The sequence below is a fragment of the Moschus berezovskii genome, chromosome 4 (assembly GCF_049115385.1).
Source record: "Moschus berezovskii isolate FMDL1 chromosome 4, NW_MosBer_1.0, whole genome shotgun sequence".
Lineage (NCBI taxonomy): Eukaryota > Metazoa > Chordata > Mammalia > Artiodactyla > Moschidae > Moschus > Moschus berezovskii.
Window position 1 is genome coordinate 107063364 of NC_142463.1, and position 11110 is coordinate 107074473.

Here is an 11110-nt window from a genome sequence, read left to right on the forward strand (position 1 = left end):
TCATAAAAAGAATACATCACTTAGGCTGGGAAGATTCTGTGTAGCTTTTAGTACAATGTGTGAAGAATTGAGACTCTAATTACATCTTGAACAAGTCCTTGAAGACCCACATGATGTAGAAATCATTTCATAGTGGCGGCTCTTCCAGACATCTCATCTCTCATAACTCTTAGAAGAAGAAGACTGACTAGTTTCATGAAGAAAGTGATAGGAATCATTTATCTTGTGTTCAGGAAAATTCAACGTCAAGCAGAGGCATGCCCTGCCTCTGATGATGGGCCAAGCATACTGGGGAGGAATCTCACCAATGCGATGCCAGCCTTTGTCCTTGTGATCTCATGCTTCACTCAGATGCCATTAAATTGCCTCATTGCTACCCTATAAAAGGTGTCCCCAACTGCTAGTTCCTCAGATCACTGGCTTCTTCCAGTCCTGGTCGATCAGCAAAGAGGGTAAGTCTATGCCTGGGACAGTGACACAGAAAGAAGGAGAGCCTTGGTGACACTGGCTCTTGGGATGAGGGTGGTCAGGATGACACACAAAGGGCAGTCACTGGCTGGAAGCTCGGAGTATGGAGTGTGAGAGGAGAGGACCAGCTATTAGTTCTGTGTGAGAGGGCTTTGTAGAGAATTGGGTTGCCACCCTCTCCCTCTCCGAGTTCAGTTGTGCCATCCTCTCTTGGGTCCATTAATGAGGTGCAAGGATAGTACCGCTGAACTGAAGAGCAAAAGGTGGAAACTTATTCAAATTTGTCCTACCTCCTTTGCGATCAGCTTGAGACTCAGGTTGATTCAGCCTCTGGTGATGTGAATTTGGAATCCCTGGGTCCTGGCTGGCAAGGCAGGAGGAAGAAGAGAAGCCTCTTGTGGGAGAGTTGGTGAGGAGGGGAAATCAGCTGGGAAAGGACAATTTTCCCAGGAGAATTCATAATGCAGATGCTGGAGCGGGTGAAATGAGTTGCTTGAAGAGTTGGGTAGAAACATGGTGATCTTACTGCCAAACTCTTCCTCTTCATTTTCCATTTTGGAAACAGAGTCCCGCATGTGAGCAGTGACTTGTACAAAGTCTCCCAGCTCAGATAAAGTCGCAAGAGCTGAGCCTAAGATCCCTGACTCTGAGTCTGCCCTAAAGCCAGACCTCGGTGCCTGTGACCTTCTCAAAAAGGCTACGGCTTACAGGCCACTTTATCCAAAGGGGAAGCTGCAAGTTTCCTTGGAAGCCTTCTTAGATCTAATGAGAACTTTCTTTTCAGATTTTGCAAAGCCACAGAAAGATGTGCGACCAGCAGAAACAGCCACAATTCCCTCCGTCTTGCGTGAAAGGTTCGGGACTGGGGGTTGTGCAGAGTACCAAATGTACTTCTGTAAAATGCCCGCCTCCATGTCAGACTCAAACCTTTGTGAAATGCCCAGGTCCATGTCTGACTCAAACCTACGTGAAATGTCCACCTCTGTGTCCAACTCAAAACTATGTGAAATGCCCAGTTCCGTTCCAGACGAAGACCTATGTGAAATATGTAAATCCTTGCCAGACCCTCGTGAAGTGCCCAGCTCCAAGTCAGACGACCTACGTGACATACCCATCTCCTTGCCAGACATTTGTGAAGTGCCCTGCTCCATGCCAGACAACCTATGTGAAATCCCCAGCCCCTTGCCAGACCCAGACATACTATGTTCAGGCCCCTGCTCCTTCCCAAACCTACTATGCTCAGGCTCCTGTAAGAGGCTCAGTCACCTCATGTTGTGTCCCTGATCCATGCTCTGCTCCCTGTTCCACCAGCTACTGCTGTCTGGCTCCCCGGACCTTCGGGGTGAGTCCTCTGAGACGCTGGATCCAGCGGCCCCAGGACTGCAACTCAGGATCGTCCGGCGGCTGTGAGGAATCCGGATGCTGTGGCTCTGGGTGCTGTGGCTCTGGGTGCTGTGGCTCTGGGTGCTGTGGCTCTGGGGGGTGCTGTTGTCTAGGAATTATTCCCATGAGGTCCCGTGGTCCTGCATGCTGTGACTGTGACGATGACTGCGACTGTTAAATACAGAAGAATAGCTCTGCTCCAGAACTCACCACCCTGCTCTATCTTAAGGGAGACTCCCCAGCTTCTGCTCCCCTCCCTGTATTCAGATCTCATTGCTTCACCTCCCTATCTTGCTTCGTTATCAAGGCAGCCTACCAGAGTTAGCGCAACTCCCAAACTCTGGCAAGAATAAAGCTTTGAATGCAGTTCACAGTGACTTCCTGTTTATTTCGTTCATATTTACACTTTTCTATCAGAAATTCATCTACCTTCCCCACTCTACTGTTGCTTTTCAACAAGAGGAAACATCTGCAGGGCATGAACAGGCAGGCTGAGCTGGTACCCCCATCTGGGGACCCTTTTGCCTCCTAGAATGCTGGGAATAAACTTCCCTATGCAAGTTAAAAGCTTCCCAGGTGATGCTAGTGGTAAAAAACTGCCTGCTAATACAGCAGATGTAAGAGACACAGGCTTGATCCCTGGGTTGGGAAGATTCCCTGGAGAAAGGGCATGGCAACCCACTCCAGTATTCTTGCCTGGAGAAGCCCATGGGCAGAGGAGCCTGGCAGGCTACGGTCCATAGAGTCACAAAGAGTTGGACACAACTGAAGTGACTTAGCAGCACGCATGTTATCAGGATCTGGGCAGAAGGTTTAGGGGCTAAAGGACACCTCTCTTTTGCCTTCTGATCAATCTGAGGAGAGGGTATGGCCTTGATGAGTCTGTCCTGGTAGCATGACCACTGTATGTAAACTCAGAGTCTGTCATCCTGAATGCAGAAGGGACTGTGGAATCAGATCTTCCCAGGAGCATCACAGTTAAGTCCCAGCTGCTGTGTGAGTGGACTTGAACTCATGGTGGGTTTTATGGTTTATGCTTTCTCATCTGATAAGCTTGCCCTCCTGACACCATAGAGTAAAGAGTTGAAAGAAGAAGCTAAAGCTGCCCTGAAGCAGGTAGACATTCTCCCTGTCAGCCCTGGAGAGACAGCCCGGGTAGTGAGTGGGAAGTTTCAGAGAGGAAGAGAAGCCTCAGGTCCCAAGGCCAGGCACTCTTCCTCATTAGCACCTTTTTCTCCGTGGCTTTGTTAACTCTGGAGGGCTTGGGATAAATTATTTTTTAGTAACTAGAGACTATAAACCCACACATTAAAAGAAGACGTAGGGGGATAAGTGATGTTCAAAGCAACACTGCAAGGCCTGGTGCATGAGCCCTGGAGACGTGTTTGGTGAATGCAAAAATGGATGTTTTTACAAGAACAGAGAATTTTGTGTTTGTTTCTAAGCAATCTGTTTTGAGTCACCCTGGGACAGAAAGTTGTCTGGACTCCTGTGCTTCCTTTAAACATTGAAATCACCCATGGCTCCACAGTCATACTCCATCCCTCTATTCAAATGCCATCAACTTGCAGCCCAGTCACTGGACGCTTGCTCAGAGCTGGGAGCAGTCTTGTCCAGGACCATGATTTCCTCATGTACCACCATGTGGCACCTCAGTGTGGGAGGTCAGAGTGCAGCTTGTTCTGAAATAGACAGAAGCATCTAATGCTTTCCCCCCAGGTGGCAAAGTTGGTAAAGAATCTGCCTGGTAATGCAGGAGATGCAAGAGATATGGGTCTGATCCCTGAGTCAGGAAGTTCTCCTGGAGAAGGAAATGGCATACCATTCCAGTATTCTTGCCTGGGAAATCCCATGGACAGAGGAGCCTGGCTGGCCATAGCCCACGGGGTTACAAAAGAGTTGGATACAACCAAGCACACCAGATATAATGCTTCTTTACATTCATTGTTTAAAAAGCACTAAGTTGCAAGAGCTATGTAAAAATTTTAACAGACACATACAGATAAAAACAAAAAGTTATCTTTAGACTTCTAATTCTATACCATTTTCCAGGGGTGTCCATGCTGGGTTTGGATTATATCCATTTAGACCTTTTGGTTATATATCAACCCCACACAGTTGAAAAACTCCTGGAGTCCCCTGCAGCCTAGTTTCTGTGAGAATGGCATCCCCCAAACTCAGTCCAGCATTGATGCTGTGGTAAATACTGTTGTTGTTCAGTTGCTCAGTTGTGTCTGACTCTTTGCAAACCATGGACTGCAGCACGCCAGTCTTCCTTGTCCTTTACCAACTCCCGGAGCTTACTCAAACTCATGTCCATGGAACTGGTGATCCATCCAACCATCTCATCCTCTGTTGTCCCTTCTCATCCTGCCTTCAATCTTTCCCAGCACCAGGGTCTTTTCCAATGAGTTGTCTCTTTGCATCAGGTGGCCAAAGTATTGGAGTTTCAGCATCAGCCCTTCCAGTGAATATTCAGGGTTGATTTCCTTTAGGATTGACTCGTTTGATCTCCTTGCTGTAAAATATTGTAGGCAATTTATTTCATAATCCACAACTTCTAAAATCTCCATTTTTCTCTTCTCTTCAATTATCCCATATTCTATAGCTGCTCAGACTATTCTCACTAAGCACTGGTAAATGCTCTACAACATTCAGAAATTGTGGCTTCTTTTATCTTTCTCCCCGTTTTCTCCTTCTCTCCCCTCCATGACCTGACTCAAGTCTGGTCCTAGTTGGGTAACCCCAGTCTCTCTGGTTCCTTTGTTAGTTTTCCCTGTCTTTTGTCCAGTTCAGGGATTCTTCATTTCAGAGGGAGTGACCAGGAGCAAAACCCTCTCCTTTTCTCTCCAGAAGTTATAACTCTTTCTCTGGCCTATCCTATTGATCTTGTATAAATAAGATAGAAGGGATCACAAAGCTTAAAAGGCAAACATAATTTTCTGTGGTAGGGAGTATCAGTCAAAGGAAAGGCAGGGAGAAATACATGTATTAATAAATCTCAATTATCTTTTTTAAAGATTTTCTTTTATTATATAGAACCACAATATGTGTATATTGCTTTATGATTATCTGGTTTTATTTAATAAATTAATCTTGAACATCAATTTTAGTTAGTGCATACAATTGTTTCTTACCATTACTTTTGTTTGTTTTCTAACATTGTGGCTGGTGATTTAGTTAACCTTCCTCTTTTTCCCCCTTATGATATATTTTAGGCTCTCTTTGTCTCTCTCAGTCTGTCTCTGCTATTAAGGTCTTAATAAAGATGTTTCAAAGTTTTAAATGGAAATATAACACACAGAGAAGTACACAAATCATAAGCGTATTACACAGTGAACATGCCAGTATAACCACTCCCTAGACCTCAGAAAGATGAAGCTCATGCTGAAAACAAGTAAACAAAACTCAAATTCTCATGAAACATGGGGCTAAATTTGGAGGCATAAAATGGAGTACAACAGAAATATCTTCCTAGAACTCCAGAACCTTCAGAAAGGCTGTGCTTGTTTGTTAGATGGCTGTGTAGAAAAGATCATGTAAAGAAAAGCTGAAAATGATGGAATCTAGGCTTTCAAGGCATCCAGAGCAAGTACCCAGGAACAGTTCCCAATGAACACCAACCCATGGCCATGGACACCCCCTGTTGCACTGGTCTCAGGAGACCAGAGACCAGAATTTGAGCTCTCATGAACCTGGCCAGTCTGGAAGGTCTAGAAATGACTTTTACATCTGATTTTCATTCATCATCTCATAAATAGTTATCAGTTTTGTTTCAGGCACCATCTCTACTATGTAGGGGTTTGCAACAGAGAGAAAGAATAAGCAATCAAAAATCCAATAAATAAATGAAAAGATGCATAGCTGTGAAGAAGGAGGGCCCAGTGTCCTGACAGCATATATAATATGCAGATTTTACTTGGTCTGGGTGATCAGAAAAGATTTCTCTGAGAAAGTACAGCTCGATCTCAAGGTTGAGTAGAGTTAATTATAGAGCAGTGAGGGAAGACATCACCAGGAAGAGGCAAAAGCCTGAACAAGGCTTCTGCAGGAGGAAGGAGAGTAGCCAGAGAAGGAGCTAATGGGAGACAGTGAAAGATGAGGCAGAAGGGGCTGGAGGGCCCGGTGAGCCCTGCCACGTATGCTGTCAGTGGAGGAATCAAAAGGAGCTATTGGGAGATTTCAAGTGGTATGATTTGGTTCTATTAAAGTTTATTTCTTTATGCAGAAGGAAATTCATATTTTTAAAGCATATAAAAGATAATCCAAAACAACTGCCTAGTAGCATCAATTTACCTGGATGTGGCCAGACTCTGCCCTGTGTAGCTACCCATCTCCAGGTCTAGTTTGCACAGCTATCAAACAACAACTTGGGCTGTGCCTTGAGTGAGATGCCTTCAATTATCAACATCAGGTGGCCTTTGCTTCCCAGCACAGGGACTTTCTCACTGCATAATTCTGACACGCTCATCTGTAAAACGGATGGGTTAGAAAAGTTCAGAATAGGGACTTCCTTGGTGGTCTAGTAGTTACAGCTCAGCACTTCCAGTGCAGAGGGCATGGGTTTAATTCCTGGTTGGGGAACTAGAATCCCACATGCACCAGGGCACAGCTAAAAAATAAAAATAAAAGTTCAGAATATTCAGTTTCAGGATATTTTTAGGCTGATAGAAAGTTTTGCCATGACCTACTTTTTATAACTTAAAAAATATGGATGTGCTATTCTTCATGGAAAATAATTTAGATTTTTTGACTCCTGGTCCCTCAAATATATTTATAAAGGACTGAGTGAATGAGTTAAAGAGAACAGCAAGTCCAGAACATGGAACCAAACCCCTGGAAAAACTGGGAAGAGCTCCTCTCCTGTACTCAGTGTTTGACAAGAAGGGAGAACATGGGCCAGGTCTTAGGTTGGAAGCAGGATGGCGAAAATGTCACAATCAGATGTCATTCCTCATTAATGGTGTAAGCATCTCCACCAAGTTGATGGTTGCTAGTGACCTGATTAGCAAATAGACTGTGTGAGCCGAGTAGGTGCTAGAGTGGGCTGGGCCAAAGGGGGAAAGAAAGGGAATAGGAAAGTGTGTTTAGCTTCAAAGGGCTGAGAAAGGCAGGAGATGATTCATAATCTCAGAGACCCCAGTGGTCAAACCTTGTGTTCAAGCCACAAGGGTGCTCTGTTGGGAAGTCTGATTATCTTAACTTCCTAGACTGGGGACTGTATAGGAGCTGGGTACTAACTCCTATTTGACTTGATCTCCCCAGAGCCTAGCATATGGTAGGACTAAATATATTCTTGTCAATGAATTAATGAACCTTCTTCATGCAAGCATCTGTCCTATAATGTCCTGCATTGTTTGAATCCAGTCTGATTACCCAGGGAATGTGAGAAAAGACTCAGAAGCATAGCATCTATGGATTTCAGACAGAAAAATGTCAAGCTCAATGTGGGTTAGTGTCCAATGAGCCTGTTTCAGTGCTAAGCACTCCATACACCACATATCTGACCACCAGACTCAGGGAGCATCCTGCCCCATTTCTTCATTCCTACTCTGCTTCATTTTCCCCTCCTACACCATTTTACTACTACTACTGTATCACATTAAAGGAAACCAACCCTGAATACTCTTTGGAAAGACTCACGCTGAAGCTGAAACTCCAATACTTTGGCCACCTGATGAGAAGAGCTGACTCATTGGAAAACACCCTGATGCTGGGAAAGATTGAAGGCAGGAGAAAAGGGTGACAGAAGGTGAGAAGTTTGGATGGCATCACTGATTCAGTGGAAATGAACTTGGGCAAACTCTGGGAGTTGGTGAGGGACAGGGAAGCCTGGTGTGCTACAGTCCATGGTGTCGTGAAGAGTCGGACACCACTTGGCGACTGAACAACAACAAACTGTATCACATATTTCTTTGTTTATCATGTTGCCTTCCTGATAGATTGCGGGCAACCTGAAAGCAGAATATAGCTTAGTCACCATAGTATCCCTGGTGCCAGGGACAATGTCTGGCATGTGACAAATGGTTAATACATATTTATTGGAAGAATGATTGAAGCTCATTTAATCCTCATTATTACCTAAGAGGTAGATACGATCTTTATCTTCATTTTCTAGCAAAGAGGTAGAGAGCCTCCTAGGGTGAGATAACTTGCCAAAGTCACACTAACAGTAACTCAGATTTTAACTCCTCCTGACTTCAGAGTCCTTGTTCTCAACCAGTGGGTGCTTCTGCTCTCTACTCTAGAACTGTATTGAAAATCTGCTTCCTATCAAAGAGCATCTTTAATCTTCAACGTCTGTTCACTCTGTACTTCCTCTACCCTCTGGGTCGCCTTTAAATACTACTTGTAATGATAAAACTGCAACACAAAATCTAGTGTATAGGCTCTTTTTAAATTACAAAGCAACTTCAAACTCATTTAAAAATGCTGTTTTAAAAACAGTAGTGATTTGATCTCAGGTGGACTCTGCCTGCTGTGGCTTGAAGCAGGATCTCAGTTTCTCAGCCAGAGTGTGAAGTCAGGCTACGGCAGTATGCGTATGGAGTCTTTGCCACTAGACCACTAGGGACCAGTGGCCAGTGACAAGACCTTGGCCCACCAGCTTTGTGGAAATGAATTTCCACATAAAGAAAAGTAGTGAAACAAGTCAAGTATTTAATAGGAGGAAAAAGGGTAGACACACGTGTGGGCTCAGAGAGAGTTGCCCCCTTGTGGCCATTTGAATCTCTTATGGGGCATTTATTTACTTAACTTTACAATATTGTACTGGTTTTGCCATACATTGACATGAATCTGCCCTGGGTGTGCATGTGTTCCCCATCCTGAACCCCCCTCCTACCTCCCTCCCCATACCATTCCTCTGGGTCATCCCAATGCACCAGCCCCGAGCACCCTGTATCATGCATCAAACCTAGACTGGTGATTCGGTCACATACGATAATATACATGTTTCAATGCCATTCTCCCAAATCATCCCACCCTCGCCCTCTCCCACAGAGTCCAAAAGACTGTTCTATACATCTGTGTCTCTCTTGCTGTCTCGCATACAGGGTTATCGCTACCATCTTTCCAAATCCCATATATATGCGTTAGTACACTATATTATCAATAACCTCAGATATGCAGATGACACCACCCTTATGGCAGAAAGTGAAGAGGAACTCAAAAGCCTCTTGATGAAAGTGAAAGAGGAGAGTGAAAAGGTTGGCTTGAAGCTCAACATTCAGAAAACAAAGATCATGGCATCTGGTCCCATCACTTCATGGGAAATAGATGGAAAAACAGTGGAAAGAGTGTCAGACTTTATTTTTTGGGGCTCCAAAATCACTGCAGATGTTGATTGCAGCCGTGAAATTAAAAGACGCTTGCTCCTTGGAAGGAAAGTTATGACCAACCTTGATAGTATATTAAAAAGCAGAGACATTACTTTGCCAACCAAGGTCCGTCTAGTCAAGGCTATGGTTTTTCCTGTGGTCATGTATGGATGTGAGAGTTGGACTGTGAAGAAGGCTGATCGCCGAAGAATCGATGCTTTTGAACTGTGGTGTTGGAGAAGACTCTTGAGAGTCCCTTATACTGCAAGGAGATCCAACCAGTCCATTCTAAAGGAGATCAATCCTGGATGTTCATTGGAGGGACTGATGCTAAAGCTGAAACTGCAATACTTTGGCCACCTCATGAGACGAGTTGACTCACTGGAAAAGACTCTGATGCTGGGAAAGGTTGGGGGCGGGAGGAGAAGGGGAAGACAGAGAATGAGATGGCTGGATGGCATCACCGATTCTGTGGGCATGAGTTTGAGTGTACTCCGGGAGTTGGTGATGGACAGGGAGGCCTGGCATGCTGTGATTCATGGGATCGCAAAGAGTTGGACACGACTGAGCGACTGAACTGAACTGAACACTATATTGGTGTTTTTCTTTCTGGCTTACTTCACTCTGTATAATAGGCTCCAGTTTCATCCACCTCATTAGAACTGATTCAAATGTATTCTTTTTAATGGCTGAGTAATACTTCATTTTGTATATGTACCACAGCTTTCTTATCCATTCATCTGCTGATGGGCATTGAGGTTGCTTCCATGTCCTGGCTATTATAAACAGTGCTGCGATGAACATTGGGTTACACGTGTCTCTTTCAATTCTGGTTTCCTCAGTGTGTATGCCCAGAAGTGGGATTGCTGGATCATATGGCAGTTCTAGTTCCAGTTTTTTAAGGAATCTCTTCTGGGTTCCCTTTGGCCAATCATGTTGCTTTGTCTGGTTCTGAATCCATGTTTGGTATATCTCAGGGTCCTCCCCTGTGTGCGCACACATCTCTTAGCCAAGATGGATTCTAGTGAAGAAGTCTATGGGTAGGTTGACATCACTTACTATGGGGTGGTGTCCCCTCTCTTTTTGACCTCAAAGGTACCTTCTGCACATACGTAGGTGGGAAGGTCTCCTTGACTTCGAGAATGAGGACTATGTGGGCTTTTATCTCTTATCTAGGCAGAGTTCAGCTATTGTAGACCATCTGTCCGAAAGGGATGGACTCTAGCTCTTCATCCTGGGGCCTATCTACCTCCTGCCTCAATATCATTACTGCTCAGATGAAGTAGGTGAGGAGCCTGGGGTTCAGAGAGGTTAAGGGACTTAATCAAGATGACTAGTATGTGGTAAGGCAGACTTCCAAACAGGCATTTTGCACAGAGATCTCATTCTTGTCTTCATGACAGCTGTTGTCCCCTTTAAAGTGTTAGTCACTTGGTCATGTCCAACTCTTTGCCACCCCATGGACTGCAGTCCACCAGGCTCCTCTGTCCATGGAATCCTCCAGGCAAGAATACTTTTTGCAAGGAATAATTTCGTTCTCCAGGAGATCTTCCCAACCTAGGGGTCAAACCTGCTCTCTTGAATTACAGGCAGACTCTTTACCATCTGAGTCACCAGGGAAGCCTGTTGTCTTCTTGGGTGCCTCCATTTTCTGTGTCATCTCTTTCCTCATCCTTCTCTTCCTTGATCCCCTTGATTCTCACGTTCTGTTCATATTGCAGAAGACATTTGGAATACACCTTCCTCCCAACATAACTCTCCCAAAGGCCTGCATTTGCATCACCCCCACAACTAGGGACTTATGGCCTGTGGGGAAACCAAGGTAGTTCTGAAAGGCCAAGGCAGAGGTGGAGGCCTTATATGTCAGGAGTTACTTAACTTACTTACACACTGGAAGTCTTCTCTTCAGTTTCCATATCCTCAGGAAGGGTTTATTCACT

The 11110-nt window shown here is 44.8% G+C and overlaps 1 protein-coding gene across 1 annotated transcript; it reads left to right on the forward strand.

The window, feature by feature from the left end:
• The first annotated feature begins 381 nt into the window (after positions 1-381).
• KPLCE (KPRP N-terminal and LCE C-terminal like protein) lies at positions 382-2222 on the forward strand. Its single transcript, XM_055402642.2, has 2 exons — positions 382-452; positions 1253-2222. Exon 2 carries the CDS (start codon positions 1274-1276, stop codon positions 2027-2029), a length of 756 nt encoding a protein of 251 aa, XP_055258617.2. The 5' UTR covers positions 382-452; positions 1253-1273; the 3' UTR covers positions 2030-2222.
• Positions 2223-11110: the final 8888 nt, after the last annotated feature.

Coding starts and splice junctions, on each gene's coding strand:
- KPLCE (XM_055402642.2), top strand. CDS start 1,274: ATGTGCGACCAGCAGAAACAGCCACAATTCCCTCCGTCTTGCGTGAAA.